Source organism: Chiloscyllium punctatum, chromosome 45 (assembly GCF_047496795.1).
Source record: "Chiloscyllium punctatum isolate Juve2018m chromosome 45, sChiPun1.3, whole genome shotgun sequence".
In the NCBI taxonomy this organism is placed as follows: domain Eukaryota; kingdom Metazoa; phylum Chordata; class Chondrichthyes; order Orectolobiformes; family Hemiscylliidae; genus Chiloscyllium; species Chiloscyllium punctatum.
In genome coordinates this window covers 28,361,170-28,380,930 of record NC_092783.1, presented here as the reverse complement: position 1 = coordinate 28,380,930, position 19,761 = coordinate 28,361,170, and the positions used below count along the sequence as shown (strand labels likewise).

General features: G+C 45.5%; 1 protein-coding gene across 3 annotated transcripts in view; it reads left to right on the top strand.

The window, feature by feature from the left end:
- The window catches only part of LOC140467254 (voltage-dependent L-type calcium channel subunit alpha-1S-like), a 214,656-nt gene that overhangs the window by 96,532 nt on the left and 98,363 nt on the right, over window positions 1-19,761 (top strand). For all 3 annotated transcript variants that reach the window (XM_072563501.1, XM_072563500.1, XM_072563502.1), the window contains 5 exons: window positions 7,980-8,112; window positions 9,276-9,405; window positions 9,555-9,614; window positions 16,067-16,173; window positions 19,632-19,719. In XM_072563501.1, the coding sequence (XP_072419602.1) occupies window positions 7,980-8,112; window positions 9,276-9,405; window positions 9,555-9,614; window positions 16,067-16,173; window positions 19,632-19,719 (518 nt within the window). The remainder of the gene's footprint in view (window positions 1-7,979; window positions 8,113-9,275; window positions 9,406-9,554; window positions 9,615-16,066; window positions 16,174-19,631; window positions 19,720-19,761) is intronic.

Sequence of the window (19,761 nt, the reverse complement as noted above, 5' to 3'; positions counted from 1 at the left end):
ACGCAGACACGGGGAGAATGTGCAAACTCCACAGAGTCAGTCACCCGAGATAGGAATTGAACCCGGGTCTCTGGTGCTGTGAGGCAGCAGTGCTAACCACCGTGCCACCCACACTTGCTGAATCTTTCTGTGACTGAAACATTGTTTGCAATGGGTCTATGCAAGGTTGAGTACTGGGCTCCTCACTATTTGTGGTCTTTATCAATTACTTGCTCTTGAATGTAGAAGATTGATTAAAAAACATAAAAAGTCTTAGCCATATAGTTAACAGTGAAGGAGAAATCTGTAGACTGCAGGAGGATCTCAACAGAGTAATCAGGAGGGTGAATTGTGGTCGATGGAGGTCAAATTGGTGACTGTGTAGTCATACATTTGGGGAACAGCACCAATGTAAGAGAGAGAATAAATTATAGGTTACTGAGAGATGTCAAAGAACAAAGGAACTTGACAAACAAGATGACAAATCCCTGAAGGTGACTGAACATGTGACAAATTAGTCAAGAATGTGTATTTGCCAGCATTAGCTAAAGTGTGGAATTTAAGAGTTGGTCGGTTTATGCTGGAAGCCAATGCAACACTAGTTATGTCACAGCAATGTCACTATGTGCAGGTCTGGTCACACTTATAGCAAAGGTGTGCTTACACAAGAGAGGATACAGCAGAGAGATTTACAAGGATGTTGCCTGCCGTGGAGAATTTTAGTTATGAAGAAGGATTTGATAGGCTTGGGTTCTCTTCCTTGGATGAGAAGGGATCAAGACTGAAATTAAATGGATTTTTGAGTGAACCAGAAGATTGGTGGGGATTGAAGGGAGTGCGAAGGAGATTGACCCAGATGCTACAAACCAGGCAAACCCTTCATCAGAACCATACTGGGAACATTAGCTTTGCTTTCTCTCCATTGAGGCAAAAGTGAGGACTCCATTGAGGCTGCCAGACCTGAGTTTTTCTAGTAATTTCTGTTTTTGTTTGATTTCCAGACTGTGCAGTTCTTTGAGCCTACCAGTTTCTCTCTCTGGCGTATTGCCTCACTATGTCCCTATCTCAGTGCCTCTCCTCCTGAAACCCTCATTAAACCTTTGTCACCGCCATCCTTCATTATTCTAATACATTCTTGTCTGGCATCTCACATTCTAACTTCTTTTCGTTTTTTTCCAACTTACATTTGAAAGTCCGGTTCCCTATCACTCTGCTGCTCCCTATCTCTGAAATCTCGTCCAGAACCCAGGAATCTTGTACATCTTTATCCTCCTCTAATTCAAGCTTCTTAAGCATCTTTGATTTTATTGGCTCCACAATTGGTGTCTGTGCCTTCAGCTGCATCTGCCTGAAACTTGTTCCTTCCATCTCTTAGCTTCTCCACCCCAACTTCTCAAAATCACCAAGCTTCTGATCATCTGACTGAAAATGTGGCTCAGTGCCAACTTTTGTTTAATAATTGTCCTGTAAGACACCACAGGATATTTAGTGATGTTGAAGGTACCATATTAATACAAAGTTAAAAATCCCACAACACCAGGTTATTGTCCAACAGGTTTATTTGAGAGCACGAACTCTTGGAGCGCTGCTTCTTCATCAAGTGGTTGTGGAGCAGGACCATGAGATACAGAATTTACAAATTTAGATTTCAGCCACGTGACACTCTAACCTTTTGCTACAAATTCTGTGTCTTATGGTCCTGCTCCACAACCACCTGATGAAGGAGCAGTGCTCTGAAAGTTCGTGCTCCCAGATAAACCTGTTGGACTATAACCTGGTGTTGTGGGATTTTTACTTTGTCCACCCTAGTCCATCACTGGCTCCTTCAAATCTTAATAATACAAGTTATTTGTTGTTGCCGTTCTGTTGAAGCTCTGACTGTGACATCTGAGCCAACTGTGGGTGGCACGGTGGCATAGTGCTGCCTCACAGCACCAGAGACCTGGGTTCAATTCCCACCTCAGGTATCTGTCTGTGTGGAGTTTGCACGTTCTCCCCACGTCTGCGTGGGTTTCCTCCGGGTGCTCCAGTTTCCTCTCACAATCCAAAAATGTGCGGGCTAGGTGAATTGGCCATGGTAAATTGCCCGTAGTGTTAGCTGAAGGGGTAAATGTAGGGGAATGGGTCTGGGTGGGTTGCGCTTCGAAGGGTTGGTGTGGACTTGTTGGGCCGAAGAGCCTGTTTCCACACTGTAACTAATCTAATCTAAAATAATCTAATCTAAACTCAACACACAGGAACTGCATTTTGATTATTTCAGAAAATGTAGCCTTGAATGGCAGACTGCATACAAGAGTACTGTAGGCAGAGAATGCAAATTATATATCACACACACACACACACACACACACACGATAGGCAGACAAAGATTATATACTATCTCTTAAACACATAAAGTATGAGCAAATTGAGATTATATATTGTATATTAACTGTACAAACTATTCAGATTGAAATTGTGTATAAAATGTATAAAATATAAGCAGATTAAGTTTGTATAATAAATTAAATGTATGTAGGTAGGTCAAGATTATATATTAAATATGTATGCAATGAAAGGCTTTGGTCTCAACGATATTATTTGGAGTAGTAACAAGAATTGGGATGGAGACTTATTTTTCATTGGGACGTTATGTTGGAGTTATTCATTGGTGAGGTCTCTGCTGGCACACTGTGTACAGTCCTGAATGCTCTGTTATAGGAAGGACATTGTTAAGCTGGAGAGGGTTGAGAAGAGATTTATCAGGATGTTACTGGGAATAGAGGAGAGGCTGAGACCTTTTTCATTGGAGCATAGTAGGTTGAGGGGTGACCTTATAAAGGTTTATAAAATAATGAGGGGTACAGATCAGGTGAATGGCAGGTGTCCTTTCCCTAGGATGGGGGGCTTCAAGACAAGGGAGCATATTTTAAGGTGACAGGAGAAAGATTTAAAAAAGACACGAGAGGCAATTTTGTTTACACAGGATGGTTCATGTATGGAATGAACTTCCAGAGGAAGTGGTGGATGTGGCTACCGTTACAAAATTTAAAAGACACTTAGGTAAGTACATACCAGGGAAATGTTTGGAGGGATATGGGCCAAGCACAGGCAGGTGGGACTAGTTTAGTTTGGGATTATGATCGGCATGGTCTAATTGGACTGAAGGGTCTGTTTTCTTGCTGTATGACTCTATGTCACTGAACTCCACAACCAGGAGTGTTAGAAATGTGATGAGTTCTATTTGCGAACTGACATCAACTAAAGTGATATGATTGCACCTTCATAAGACCACAAGACATAGGAGCAGAAATTAGGCCATTCAACCCATCAAGCCTGCTCCACCATTCAATCATGGCTGGTAAGTTTCTCAATCCTATTCTCCCACTTTCTCCCCGTAACCCTTGATCTCCAAGACAATCAAGAACCTATCTATCTCCACCTTAAGTATACTCAGTGACCTGGCCTCCACATCCTTCTGTAGCAGTGAATTCCATAGATTCCCCACTCTCTGGCTGAAGAAGTTTCTCCTTATTTCCATTCTAAAACATCTTCCCTTTACTCTAAGGCTGTGCCCTCGGGTCCGAGTATCTCCTACCAGTGAAAACACCTTCCCAACATTCACACTGTCCAGGCCATTCAACTTTCTGTAAGTTTCAAATAGATTCCCACTCATCCTTCTAAACTCCGAGTATAGTCCCACAGTCCTTAAATGTTAAGCTTTTCATTCCTGGGACCATTCTCTTGATCCTCCTCTGAACCTGCTCCAGGGCCAGTACATCCTTCCTGAGCTATGAGGCCCAAAATTGCACACAATACTCCAAATGAGGTCGGACTAGAGTCTTATAGAGCCTCAGATGTACATCTCTGCTTTTATATTCAAGTCCTCTCAAAATAAACACCAACATTGTATTTGCCTTCCGAACTACTGACTCGAGTTTACCTTGAGAGAATCCTGGACTAGAACTCCCCCATCTCTTTCACTTCAGACTTCTGAATTTTCTCACCATTTAGAAAATAGTCCATGCTTCTGTTCTTCTTATCAGACTGCATGACCTCACACTTGCCCATGTTGTACTCCATCTGCCACTTCCTTGTCCACTGTTTTAACCTGTCTAAATCCTTCTGCAGCCTATCCACCTCATCAATACTACCTGTCCCTCTACCTACTTTTATATTACCCGCAGACTTAGCCAGTATGCCCTCAGTTCCTTCATCTAGATTGTTAATGTATAAAGTGAAATGTTGTGGTCCCAACACTGAGCCTTGTGGAACACCACTTGTCACTGGCTGCCATCCTGAGAAAGACCTTTTTATCCCCACTCTCTGCTTTCTGCCAGATAGCCAAACTTCTATCTATGCCAGCACCTTGCCTCTGACACCATGGGCTCTTATATTACTCAGAAGCTTCCTGGGTGGCCCCTTGTCAAAGGCCTTCTTGAAGTCCAGGTAGATAACATCCATTGGCTCTCCTTGGTCTAACCTGCTCATTCCTTCCTCAAAGAATTCTAGCAGATTTGTTAGCATGATGGGGTGTCACGTTAGCAATTTTCCAGTCCTCTGGGACCCTCCCTGACTCTAGTGATTCCTGAAAGATCACCACTAACACCTCCACTATCTCTTCAGCTATCTCCCTTCGAACTCTGGTCCAAGGTGGGTTCATCTACTTTCAGATTTTTCAGTTTTTCTAGTATCTTCTCCTTGGTAATGACCACCATACTCACCTCTGCCCTCTGACTCTCTCGAAGTTTTGGGATGTTATTCATTTTCTTCACCGTGAAGACTAACACAAAGTAATTATTTAGTTCCTCAGCCATTTCTTGTTCCCCATTACTGTCCATCCAGTGTCATTTTCCAGTGGCCCAATGTCCACTTTTGCCTCTCTTTTGTCCTTTTATATATTTAAAGAAACTCTTACAGTCTTCCTTCATATTACTAGCTAGCTTACCCTCATATTTAATCTTCTCCTTCCTTATTTATTTTTCAGCTGCTTGAATAATCTTTTGTCGAGCTCCTGATGAATCCAACACTCCAGTTTGTGACTTTTTATTGTGTGTGTGTGCGTGCGCGATGTGTGTGAGAGAGAGAGAGACATGGTGCTAGCTGGGAGGAGGTGATCGGGGCAGGACAACTGAAGTGTTTTTCACTCCATCTTTATCCTTTAAGAATGTAAAAAGTAGGAACAGCTTGTTGAGCCATCCTCACCATTCAGTAGGATCATGGCTGGTCCAAAATTCCTCATCCCATTTTCTGTGTTTTCCCCGTAACTGTTGAGTCTCCTACAGATCAAGGATCTATTTATCTTACCCTTAAATATACACAAGGACTTTGCCTGCACGGCTCTCTGGGGCAAGAAGTTCCAAGACTCACAGCCCTCTGGCAGAAAGAAATTCCTTCTTGTTTCAGTCTTTATTTTGTAAATATTTTTATTGAAAAACAAAATTCAGGTTTTTTACAAAATTACAAAACTAGTACAAAATAGTATAACCACTTTACAATATAATAGCAGCAACAAAACAAAAAGAAAAAAACTATTAAATCTACTCCACAAACTACCAAAACACAAAAAGAATAAAAAAAACCTTATGAAAAACTACAGTACAGTAAATAACCAATAAATAAATAAATAAACAGTTGAAATAAAATTATACCAAGTTCTAACAAGATAGCTTAAATTACAATCAATAACATTACAACTCTCATCACAGCTCCCCAACAATGGGAGCAATAGTGAGTAGATTAAATTCCCTACAGTGTGGAAACAGGCCCTTCGGCCCAACAAATCCACACCGACCCTCCGAAGAGTAGCCCACCCAGACCCATTCCCTACATTTACCCCTGACTAATGCACCTAACACTATGGGCAATTTAGCGTGGCCAATTCACCTGGCCTGCACATCTTTGGATTGTGGGAGGAAACTAGAGGACCTGAAGGAAACCCAAGCAGACACGGGGAGAATGTGCAAACTCCCCGCAGACAATCGCCTGAGACAGGAATCAAACCTGGGTCCCTGGCACTGTGAGGAAACAGTGCTAACCACTGAGGCACCGAGCCGCTCACAAGTAGACCTGTATTTATATGGGATTCTTCCTCCCAGGGGCCCCCAAACCAACAGGCACCATCCTCACAGCTAGTCAAAGGCCCTGGATAATGTAGTCGATACATCTACATCAATATAATTCAAAAATGGCTGCCATGTTCCATAGAACAATTCAATTTTCTGGTGCATAGTACTCATAAGGAAGTCCAGGGGAATGTGTTCCATAACTATCTTATGCCAGCTGGAGAATCCTGGGGGATTTTCCGATACCCGACTCATTGAAATGTTTTTTCTTGCACAGAAAGAAAGAATAATAAACAGTTTCTTCCCATGTACATCCAGGGAGGGAAACATTTGGAAAAGGAGGCACACCGGATCCAACCCAATCTCAGTCCCCAAAACCTTTGCTAAAGCACTCGCTCTGTCATCCCAATATCTGCGGATCTTGTGGCATGTCCATAAACAATGAATAAGAGTACCTTACACTTTGCACTTGGGGCACATTGGGGATGCTCCTGTCTTAGAATTCGCAAACCGTTCTGGTGCCAGGTGGGCCTTATGGAATACCTTCAGTTGAGTAGCCTGAAACCTATTACAAATAGAGATCTTCCTAACATTTTCCCAAATATCCTCCCACATCTCTGAGGAGATTTCCACCCCTAATTCTTGAGTCCAGGTTTTACATAGTTGTTCCATGGTCTTCGACACATTACTACCTAGCAAGTGATAGAGAGTGCTAACCGAGGGGGTGTCCGCTGACCGGAGCGCACTTAAGGATTAAACATCAATGTGGTCTTTTTTTGTATGAAGGCTCTAACTTGAAAATATCAAAAGAGATCCTTACTAGGTAACCTGAACTTCCGAGCTGAAAATGTGTTGCTGGAAAAGTGCAGCAGGTCAGGCAGCATCCAAGGAGCAGGAGAATCGACGTTTCGGGCATGAGCCCTTCCTGAAGAAGGGCTCATGGCCAAAATGTCGATTCTCCTGCTCCTTGGATGCTGCCTGACCTGCTGTGCTTTTCCAGCAACACATTTTCAGCTCTGATCTCCAGCAGCTGCAGTCCTCATTTTCTCCTAGAAGATTCCAACCTGAACTTCTGACCCAACTGTTCGGAAGACATCATGACCTCCTCATCGAATAGGTCTCCCAAACAGGAGATTCCTCTAGACTCCCAAAGCTTAAAGCCAGTGTCCATCAAGCCTGGCTGAAATCCCAACATTTCCACTATAGGAGTGAAAGGGGAGGTTTTTTGTAAATTACCCTCACCCTCCAACCTTTGACTGTGTTCAGGACAATTGGACTTTTACAATGATCCGTGACAGTTCTCATCTTGTCCATAAACAACAGGTTAATGAGGGGGCATTTTGCCTGAGAGGCTTCGATATCTAACCGGGTTGATCGTGGATCACGGGAGGCACAATCAACCACATAGGATAACAAGGGACTCACCTTGTTTCAGTCTTAAATTGGTGTCCCTTTATTCTGAGACTATTCCCTCTGGTCCTAGACTCTCCCATGAGGGGAGGCGTCCTCTCTCAGCATTTACCCTGTCAAGCCCCTTAAGGAACCTTTACGTTTCAATGAGATCATCTCTTACTCTTCTCTACTCCAATGAGTAGGATCCCAATCTGTTTAATCTTTGCTTATAAAATAATCTCTCCATACAAGGAATCGTCCTAGTGTACCTTCTCTGAACTGTCTCCAATGAAATTATATCTTTACTTAAATAAGGGACTAAAGCTGCTCACAGTATTCCAGTTGTGAGTTCACCAGCACCTTGTACAGTTGCAGTAAGATTTCCCTACTCTTAGACTCCAACCCCATTGAAATAAGGGCCAACATTCCATGAGCCTTCCTGATTCCCTCCTGCAGCTGGGTGCTAGCTGCATGTGTTTCTTGCACAAGATCCCCAAGTCCCATTATGTTGCTGTTTTCTGTAGTTTTTCTCCATTTAAATAATACTTCCTGTGTTTTCTGCAGGTGATGATGAGGAAGAGGAGCCCGAGTTCCCCCTGAGCCCCCGTCCTCGTCCTCTTGCTGAGCTCCAGCTGAAAGAGAAGGCAGTCCCCATGCCCAATGCCAGCTCCTTCTTCATCTTCAGCCCGACAAACAAGTAGGTGAAGTTTGGTGGAATGGGTTAGTGCACACAGCTCTCTTGTGTGCTGTGACATTGTTTCTATGTTTCTTAGAGGACAGGTAGAGCTCAGAAACCAGCCCTATAATTGTAAGCATTTGTGATGCAGAACGACAGAATTCTGTTCCACCTGACATCTTCAAAGGTGAAGATCTACAGCTGCCTCCCCTTTTCCTGTTCTGAAGGTGCTGTCCCTTTGTGCTTTGACCCACCACTGTTGATGCTATACATTAATGATCCAGATGAAGGAACTGTGGGTATTGTTGCAAAGTTTTCAGATGACACAAAGATAGATGGAGGGACAGCGAATGTTGAGGAAGTGGGGAGGCTCAATAAGGACTTGGACATGCTAGGAGAGTAGGTCAAGAATTACCATATGGAATTCATTGTGGGAAAATGTGAGGTTGTGCACCTTGGTAGGAAGACTAGAAGTGTAGACTATTTTCTAAATGAGGAAGGCTTCAGAAATTTGAAGCACAAAGGGACTTGAGAGTCTTAGTTCAGGATTCTCTTACACATAACATGCAGGTTCACTTGGCAGTTAGGAAGACAAATGCAATGTCAACATTCATTTCAAGAGGGCTAGAAAACAAGAGCTGAGATGTAGTGCTGAGGCTGTATAAGAGTCTGATTGAGACTGCACTTGGAATGACATGAACAGTTTAGGGCCATATCTTTAAGAAAGGATGTGCTGGTGTTTGAGGGGGTCTGGAGAAGGTTAACAAGAATGATCCCAGGGATGAAGGGCTTGTCAAACAAGGAGAAGCTGGAGTTGGGGAGACTAGGACCTGAGGGCACAGCCTCAGAGGGAAGGGATGATCTTTTAGAACTGAGATGAGAAGGAATGTCTTCAGTCAGAGGTTGACGAATCTGTGGAACTCATTGCTGCAGAAGGCTGTGGAGGCCAAGTCATTGAGTGTATTTAAGACAAAGATAGATAGGTTCTTGATTAGTAAGGGGTTCAAGGGTTACAGGGAGAAGGCAGGAGAATGGGGTTGAGAAACATGTCAGCTGTAATTGAATGCCAGAGCAGAACCAATGGACTGAATGGCCTCATTCTGCTCTGATATCAAATGGTCTGTGGACTATGGTCTCACAGACTTCCCCTTGTTCATGGATTGCTCCCATTCTGTCTCTTCCAGACTACGCAAGTTGTGTCACAGGATCATAAATGCAACCACCTTTACAAACTTCATCCTTCTCTTTATTCTGTTGAGTAGTATCTCACTGGCTGCAGAAGACCCCATCCGAGCAGAGTCCTTCCGTAACAAGGTAGACTGTTACTGTGCTCTGGGCTGTGGGGACATGGTCCTTCTCTCTAATATGTTGCTGTTGTGCTTCGACTTTGTGCTGTGTACTTTCGTTTTCAACATTTTAACATTTTCTAATTAGTTACCTGAAGATTTGTATTTACTTTCCAGGTCCTTGCCTATTTTGATATTGCTTTTACTGCCATTTTCACCATGGAGATTATTCTGAAGGTAATGCTTTATGTAATGTGATATCACTCATGCTCCTGTTTCACTGCCCTTCTCCCTTGGTCTTCCGTCTGTGTCCGTCCCTTCCCCACTCTGTGTCCGCTCCTCACTCTCCCTGTGTCCACACCCCCCACTCTTTTTGTGTGCACATCCCCCACTCTCTTTGTGTCCACACCCCCCCCACTCCCTTTGTGTCCACACACCCCCCCACTCTCTTTGTGTCCACACCCCCCCCCACTCCCTTTGTGTCCACACACACACCCACTCCCTTTGTGTTCATCCCCCACTCTCCCTGTGTCCATCCCCCACTCTCCCTGTGTCCACACCCCCCCACTCTCTCTGTGTCTACCCCCCACTCTCTCTGTGTGCACATCCCCCACTATCTCTCTGTCCACACCCCCACTCTCTGTGCACACCCCCTCCCACTCTCTCTGTGTCCACATCCCTCACTCCCTCTCTGTCCACCCCCCACTCTCTGTGTCCACACCCCCCACTCTCTCTGTGTCCACAACCCCCACTCTCTCTGTGTCCACCCCCCACTCTCTCTGTGTCCACCCCCCACTCTCTCTGTGTCCATACCCCCCACTCTCTCTATGTCCACAACCCCCACTCTCTCTGTGTCCACCCCCCACTCTCTCTGTGTCCACCCCCCACTCTCTCTGTGTCCACCCCCCACTCTCTCTGTGTCCATACCCCCCACTCTCTCTATGTCCACAACCCCCACTCTCTCTGTGTCCACCTCCCCACTCTCTCTGTGTCCACCCCCCACTCCCTCTGTGTCCATGCCCCCCACTCCATCTGTGACCACGCCCCCCACTCTCTCTGTGTCCACCCCCCCACTCTCTCTGTGTCCACCCCCCCCAATCTCTCTGTGTCCACCCCCCACTCTCTCTGTGTCCACACACCCTCACTCTCTCTGTGTCCAACCCGTCACTCCCTCTGTGTCCACCACACACACTCTCTGTGTCCACATCCCGCACTCTCTCTGTGTCTGCCCCCCCACTCTCTGTGCACAGCCCCCCACGCTCTCCGTGTCCACTCCCCACTCCGTGTGCACACTCCCCACTTTCTCTGTGTCCACACTCCCCACTCCCTCTGTGACCACACCCCACCACTCTCTCTCTGTCCACACCCCCACCTCTCTGTGTCCACACCCTCCCTCTCTCTGTGTCCACACCCCCCCACTCTCTCTCTGTCCACACCCCCACCTCTCTGTGTCCACACCCTCCCTCTCTCTGTGTCCACACCTCCCCCACTCTTTCTGTGTCCACACACCCCCAATTCTCTGTGTCCACACCCCAACCCACTGTCTTTGTGTTCACTCCCCCCCACTCTCCCTGTGACCACACCCTCCCACTCTCCCTGTGACCAAACCCCCCCACTCTCCCTGTGACCGCACCCCCCCCACTCTCCCTGTGAACCATACCCCCCCACTCTCTTTGTGTCCACACCACCCCACTCTCCCTGTGACCACATCCCCCCACTCTCCCTGTGTTCACTTCCCCCCCACTCTCCCTGTGACCACACCACCTCACTCTCCCTGTCTCCACACCCCTCCACTCTCTCACTCTCTCTGTGTCCACACCCTCCCCACTCTGTGTCCACATGCCCCCACTCTGTGTGTACACCCCCCACTCCCTCTGTGTGCACACCCCCCACTCTCTCTGTGTCTACACCCTACTCTCCCTGTGTCCACACCCCCCACTCTCCCTGTGTGCACCCCCCCACTCTCCCTGTGTCCACACCTCCCCACTCTCACTGTGTCCACACCCCCCCCACTCTCACTGTGTCCACACCCCCCCCACTCTCCCTGTGACCACACACCCCCACTCTCTTTGTGTCCACACCACCCCACTCTCCCTGTCTCCACACCCCTCCACTCTCTCTGTGTCCACACCCCCCACTCTCTCTGTGTCCACCCCCCCCACTCTCTCTGTCCACTCCCCCTCTCTCTGTGTCCACAACCCCCACTCTCTCTGTCCACCCCCCCACTCTCTGTGTCCACACCCGCCCACTCTCTCTGTGTCCACAACCTCCACTCTCTCTGTGTCCACCCCCCACTCCTTGTGCACACCCCCAACTCTCTCTGTGTCCACATCCCTCACTCTCTCTGTGTCCACACCCACCACTCCCTCTGTGTTCAAACCCCCACACTCTCTGTGTCCACACCCCCAACTCTCTCTGTGTCCACACCCCCACTCCCTCTGTGACCATGCGCCCCACTTTCTCTGTGTCTACACCCCCCCACCCTCTCTGTGTCCACACCCCCCCACTCTCTCTGTGTCCAAATCCCTCATTCCTTCTGTGTCTGCCCCCCCCACCCTCTGTGCACACCCCCCCACGCTCTCCGTGTCCACTCCCCACTCCGTGTGCACACTCCCCACTTTCTCTGTCCACATCCCCCACTCTCTCTGTGTCCACATCCCCACTCCCTCTGTGACCACACCCCCCCACTCTCTCTCTGTCCACACCCACCACCTCTCTGTGTCCACACTCTCCCTCTCTCTGTGTCCACACCCCCCCACTCTCTTTGTGTCCACCCCCACTCTCTCTGTGTCCACATCCCCCCACTCTCCCTGTGTTCACTCCCCCCCCCACTCGCCCTGTGTCCACACCCCCCCACTCTCCCTGTGTCCACACCCCCCCCACTCTCTTTGTGTCCACACCACCTCACTCTGCCTGTCTCCACACCCCTCCACTCTCTCTGTGTCCACACCCCCCCACTCTGTGTCCACACCCCCCACTCTCTCTGTGTCCACACCCTACTCTGTCTGTGTCCACATCCCCCACTCTCTCTGTGTGCACCCCCCCTCCCTCTGTGTCCACCCCCCCTCCCTCTGTGTCCACACCCCCAATCCCTCTGTGTCCACACCCCAATCCCTCTGTGTCCACACCCCAATCCCTCTGTGTCCACCCCCCAATCTCTGTGTCTACCCCCTACTCTGTCTGTGTCCACCCCCACTCTGTCTGTGTCCACAATCCCACTCTCTCTGTGTCCACCCCCCACTCTATCTGTGTCCACCCCCCACTTTCTCTGTGTCCACCCCCCACTCTCTCTGTGTCCAAACCCCACTCACCCCACTATATCAAAGAGTAGAATCAAGGCCAAAGAGAAAGATATTCATTCAGAAAATGATAATCATAATATGTAATAGGAAGGATATAGGCTATGAATCTAAGAGTCTACTAACAGATACAATTAAAGTTTACAAAGAAACTAAAAGGATAAAATTTAATTCTCTGTCATAATTAAAACACTGGATGAACAGCAAGTGCAGGTAGAAATGAAATAGCTATGATCTAGTGACCATTACAGGGACCTGGCTGCACGATGACATTAATTACAACCGGAACTTTGAAGATCACAGGACATTTTGGAATGACAGGAAATAAAAGAAAATTAGGGGGTGACTCAGTTAATCCATGGTGTTAGCCCAACACAGAGGGCAGATAGTTTAGGTAGGAACTCTAAATTAGAGGTCACTTGTGGGAGTTGTGTAGGCCACCTAACAGTTAAGCACAGAAGATGGCATATAAAGGAAGAAATAATGAGAGCTTTCCAGAAAGCTATGATGATAATCCACACATCGACTGGAAAAGCCAGATGGGCAAAAGTAGCTTAGATGAGCTCATAGAATGTTTTCAATAATTTCTTAAAACAGCATGTTCAAGAGCTAACCAGGGAACAACCTATACCATAACTGGTACCAAAACAGAGACTGCTGGAAAAGCTCAGCAAATCTGGCAGCATCTGTGAAGAAAAATCAGAGTTAGCGTTTTGGGTCGAATGACCCTTCCTCAGCACTGATGGTAGCAAGGAAAATGTCTGTTTATATGCAGAAGGTAAGGTGGGGGAAGGGGGTAAGGAGTAAACAGTAGATGGGGATAGAGTTCAAAGAGAGAGAAGACAATTGGACAAAGAATAATGGTCCTGCTCAGATGGTGACTAGCTATTAACGGGGACCGTCGGTGGCTAACGATGGGTTACGTGTAATAGCAGACTGTGATAACAAGGCCTGGTGTGTGGGTGTTAGGGTGAGGAACGGGAGAGCTCAATTTCTAAAGTAGTTGAACTTAATATGAGTCCAGAAGACCGCAGGGTCCCCAAATGGAAAATGAGGTGCTATTCTTCCAGCTTGCACTGAGCTTTGTTGGAGCACTGCAGCAACCCTGAGACAGATGTTGGCCAGGGAACAGGGTGGTGTGTTAAAGTGGCAAGCAACTGGAAACTCAGGGTCTATTTTGCGGACAGAACACAAGGGTTCTGTGAAGCAGTCACCCAGTCTATGCTTCCTTTTCCCATTGTAGGGGAGATCCCATTGTGAGCAGCAAGTGCAATAGACTAAGAGTGTGTGAAGTGCAGGTAAATCACTCCTTCATTTGGAAATGTGTGTTTGGGCCTTTGGACACTGAAAAGTGGGAAGGTAAACAGGCAGGTATTACACCTTTGGCAGTTGCAGCAGAAGGTGCCTAGGAGGGGGCAATGTTGGGAGTGAAGGAAGGGTGGATCAGAGGGTCCTGGAGGGAACAGTCCCTGAGAAGGCTGACAAGGGAGAGGAGGGGAATATGTGTCTGGTGGTGGCATCACAATGGAGGAGGTAGAAATGGCAGCTAATGATCCTATGGATGTGGATGCTGGTGAGATGGTAGGTAAGGACCCTATCACTGTTGCAGTAGGGAATAGAGGGGGGTGAGGGCCAATGTGCAGGAGGTGGATCAGACCTGGTTGAGGGCTCTGTCAACCATGATATGGTGGAATCCTTGATTGAGGAAGAAGGTGAACACTTCAGAACCTCTCTTGCCGAAGTTGGCATCGTTGGAACAGATGCGACTGAGATGGAGGAACTGGGAGAATGGAATAGAATCTTTCCAGGAAGCAGGGTCTGAAGGTGTTTAGTGAAGGTAACTGTGGGAGTCAGTGGGTCTGTAGTGGATATTGGTGGCCAGCCTATCCCTAGAAATGGAAAATTGAGATATCTGTTTTGAAGGAGGGAAGGGAAGAGTCAGAGATGGACCAGGTGAAAGTGAGGGTGAAGTGGAAATTGGAATTATTAATGATCTCATTGTGAAGGTTCTCCAAGTGGCAGTGACCATAATATGACTGAATTTTGTGTTCACTTTGAGGGAGAAAGTGCTCAAGACTATTTTTAAAAGTATAAATAAGGTCAGTTATGAGGACATGAAAGCAGTCCTCATGTCCTCATATGGACTAAAGTTCATTGGCAAATTCCATCAAATGACAGGACATTGGAGATGCAGTAGCAGACACTTAAGAGGAATTTCAGAATATACAGAACAGATATGTTACAATGGGTAAGAAAAACCATCGAAGGAGTGGACCCTCTATCTGTCGTTAATTATAAATGTTAGAAGTAGTATCAAACGAAAAGAAAAAAACACTGATTACACAAAGACAGAAGATTGGACAGAACATTAAAAAAAACTAGAATGACCAAATAATTAATAAAAGGGAAAATTAGAGTTTGAAAGAAAGTAAGACATATGTATAAAAACAGATCACAAATGTTTTTGCATTGTCCTTGATATCCCTTATGAGCTTTCTATCTTAAAGCTTTACCCTGTTTCTTTTATTTGTTTGTGGGATGTTGGTGTCACTGACTAAGCCACCAGTTATTCCCACAACCACATTGCTGTGGTCCGAGAGTCACATGTATGCCAGAGCAGGTAAGGATGGGAGACTTTCTTCCATAAAGGACATTGGTGAGCCAGCCAAACTTGTCCTGTCCCTTCAAAGATCTGTAGACAGATAGCCTAGACACCCAGTTCACAAACTCTCCTTACGATTACTGTGACTTCTTTCTTTTAGGTTTATATTATCTTATTCTTGATAATTCCTTCAGGGATAGTGGAAAAGAACTGCTGAAGCTGCAGTGGAAAGACTTTGAAGTGATGGTCAAACTGGACTAGGGAGGTTTTCTAGACATGTTCTGATAAAATAAACACTGAAAAGGTGTTTATCCCTCTGACAGAACGTCAATAGCTAGATTCTAAAATCATTGGAAAAGGAACAAAAAGGTGGATATGAATTTTGTTCATGAAAACTCAAATTGATAGACTGATGAAAGCTGAGAGCACAAATGTTTAAAAAGAGAGCTGTCAAGCACTGGAGTTAATCAGCTAAGAGAATACAGACCAACAAGTCACATGATAGGATGGTTATCGTTTCAATGGATCAGCACAGACATCAAGCATTGAGTGACCTCATTCTGTCCTATGAGTTCCTACTGTTCTCTGACAAAGTTTTCAAAATAATCAAAAGTTCCTGAAAAATGTAGTTATCTTGATAACTTTTTAATTCTGTCTTTCAGTAACTCGTGTAGTTTCTGCCCTCTCTATTGTTATCTCTATATCTCAGACACCTCTCTCTTTCTCACTGTCTATTGCTCTTTGCTCTTTATTTCTCTCTTTCTCTCTCTACCTCCCAACCCCAACAGATGACAGCGTATGGTGCCTTCCTACATAAAGGCTCCTTTTGTCGGAATTACTTCAATATCCTGGACTTGTTGGTGGTCAGTGTCTCCCTCATCTCCTTTGGAATTCAGTGAGTGTCTTGTTTGATGTCAGCTTGTTTTAGTAGAATCCTTGATTCAACCATTCAGCCCATCGTGCCTCTGCCCACTATTATGGAGAGCTAACTGATTTGCCCCTCGCTTCCCCCCGCTACATTGCACATTGACCCCTTTCAGTCATTTATCCGATATCATTGTGGAACCAGCATTCTAATCTTTCCAGGCTTTGAGTTAGAATCCCTACAGTGTGGAAACAGGCCATTTGGCCCAACAAATCCATACCGACTCTCCAAAGAATATCTCATCCAGACCCATTCCCCTACACCTATTACTCTACATTTCCCATGGCTAATCCACCTAGCCTGTATATCCATGAATACTATGGGCAATTTAGCATGGCCAATTCACCTAACCCGCACATCTTTGTGACTGGGAGAGGAAACCCACGTAGACACGGGGAGAATGCGCAAACTCCACAAATACTATCAGTTGCCTGAGGTTGGAATTGAACCTGGGTCCCTGGCACTGTAAGGCAGCAGTGCTAACCACTGAGCCACCTCTCGCTGCTTGAGACAATTTCTGCTCATCACCTCTGCTGTTCTGACAGTGACTTTAAACCTGTGTCTACTGCTTACCAAAATACAGCCACTGGATATAGCTTGTTCTAACATACCGTATTATAGCCATTCATCATTTTGAACTCTGCCATTAAACCATATCCTTCTCTGCTCTCAGGAGAAGAAGCTCAGCTTCTCTCTTTCTCCATTGAACTGAAGTTGCTCATTCCTGCTGCCTTTCTGGGGAATCGCTTCAGGTCAGAATTGAACACATTACTCCTGAAGAATGAAGATAACTTCTTTGCTTTTATATTCCATACCTGTATTAATAAGGACACAGTGCCAAATGCCAACTTTTAAATAGACTTTTCAACTTGTCTTGCCCCTTCAGAAATTAGCCAATCTCAGATCCCCCTCTGCAGTTGTGCTGTTGCCTTTATACTGCCCCTTCTATCAAAATGTTTCATTTTGTAATCGCTGTTAAAATTCACTCACCGCATGTCTGCCTATTTTCGCTAGGTCTGACTGTATCTTCCTGATCCCTGTTACTGACCTTTACTTGGTTTACAATATTCCAAGTTTCATGTTGCAATTTTTATAATTTGTCTATTTTATATTTTTGAAAGTGTAAGTGATGAAGACTGGTTCAGTCCAACTGGCTCATCCTAGAGTGAATGCTCTACATCACCTTCCTGCCACCTTAGTTAATCCAGTGGGTATGAGGTCAATATAACAAAATCTTCTAGATTAGTATTACACCACCTGGTAAAACATGCTATTCTAGATTCCTATTCTATTGTCCTGTATAATAAGTTCTTCAGCATCACTGTTCTATCATCGCTGATGGGGTAGCATTGCTAATAAGAGATGAAATGAGATCAGTTGATGAGGCTTGGATGGTGTAGAGCCCATTTAGGTGAAGGTAAAGAACAACAAGGGAAAGAAGACACTGGTAGGAGTGATGTACAGGTATAGACCTACAAACATTAGCCACACTGTAAGGAAAACTATAAATCAACAAATAATAGGAGTATGTTAGAAGAAGAGAGCAGTAATGGTGACACAGTGGCTCAGTGGTTAGCACTGTTGCCTCACGGCACCAACAAGCCAGGTTCAATTCCAACACTTTGGTGTCTGGCTGTGTGGAGTTTTCACATTTTCCTTGTGTCTACATGGGTTTCTGCTGAGTGTTCAAGTTTTCTGCCACAGTCCAAAGATGTGCAGGTTAGGTGGATTGGCTATGGGAATTGCACGGTTAGAGGGATAGGATAGGGAATGGGTCTGGGTAGGATGCTCGTTGGAGGGTTGGTATAGATTGGATGGGACAAATGGCCTGTTTCCACACTGTAGGGTTTCTATGATTCTAAGAATACTTGTGTATGACTTTAATCTTTGTGGTGATTGGGTCAGTCAAGTTGGAAAGAGTAGCTACAACAACAAATTCATCAATAGCAATAAGGATAGCATCCTATAGCAATGTGCCATGGAGCCAACCAGTGAGCAGGCGATCCTGGATCTAGTACTGAGCAATGAGGCACATTTAATAAGTGACCTCGGAGTAAAAGATTCCCTCGCATGTACTGATCATAACATGGTAGAATTTCATATCCAATTCGAGACTGAGAAACTTAGATCGGAAATAACGGGGTTTAAATTAAATAAAGAGAAGGGCAATGAAATCAGATAGACTTAGCTAAAGTAGACTAGGCAGATAGATTAACAGAAAGAACAGTCAACAAACAGTGGCAGACATTTAAGTAGGTAATTCACGACTTTGAGAAAAAAATACTTCCTAGCCAGGAGGAAAGATTTTCAGAGAGTGATAAACCAACCGCGGCTAACCAAGGAAGTTAAGGAGAATATGAGGTGAATGGGAAAGGATATAAGGAGGCAAAAGACAGTGATAGCCTGGAATTATAGAATCCCTACAGTGTGGAAGCAGACCATTCAGCCCATTGAGTCCACATCAACCCTCTGAGGACATCCCAGTTGTGGTCCAGAACAATTGTTTGATTTAAATGGCAACTTATTTTGTTTAATGTAACATTCTCATATCCAATGTTAAGTGAATTGTGCTTTTCCACATCACTGTGTTACCACATCGTGTAACATCCCATTCTGATTGATTGTAACAGTATCTAGGTAAAAACAATGACTGCAGATGCTGGAAACCAGAGTCTAGATTAGAGTGGTGCTGGAAAAGCACAGCAGGTCAGGCAGCATCCGAGGAGCAGTAAAATCGATGTTTCGGGCAAAAGTCCTTCATCAGGAGTGCAGGCAGAGAGCCTGAAGGGTGGAGAGATAAGTGAGAGGAGGGTGGTGGTGGGGAGAAAGTAGCATAGAGTTTCAGGACCTGGTTGAAGAGCTTCAGGTCAGAGGAAATGACCTGGGAGTTGCAGTTGGAGAGGGACTCCCTGACCTCGGATGCTGCCTGAACTGCTGTAACACCATATAGAACAATGTAGTTAAAGCAAAGGACTGTGGCTGCTGGACATTCATTCTGAAGAAGAGCAATATTGGACTCAAAACATGAACCCTATTTCTGTCTCCACAGATGCTGTCAGACCTGCTGGATTTTTCTTGCACAATATAGTATTTGAGATGATTAATTTTACATCATTTCACAACTATTGATTTGCCTAATTATTTGCTTCTAGTAAGAGCTTCTAAATGAAAGACAACTTCCTCAGGAATTGCATGACTGTGAGTTTACAGAGGCAGTGTATGTTTTAGAGATTGACTGGGATTGAGACTTATTGAGTCCTATTATCCAGGCTGACAGTTTTTGTGGGATTTTTTTGTTTGAGTGAGTGAGGAGGTGAGTGAATGAGTAGGTGTGTGAGTAGGTGAAGGAGTCCGTGAGTGAGACCATACATGAGCTCCTCCTGCAATGTGTTCAGTTAAGGAGCTCAGTGCTTACCTTTCTTTTCTAGGTCAAGTGCTATCTCTGTGGTAAAGATCCTTCGAGTCCTCCGAGTGCTCAGACCTTTGAGAGCTATTAACAGAGCCAAGGGATTAAAGGTGAGCCGAGATGTGAACAATGTGTCTTTGTGACTGCAACTG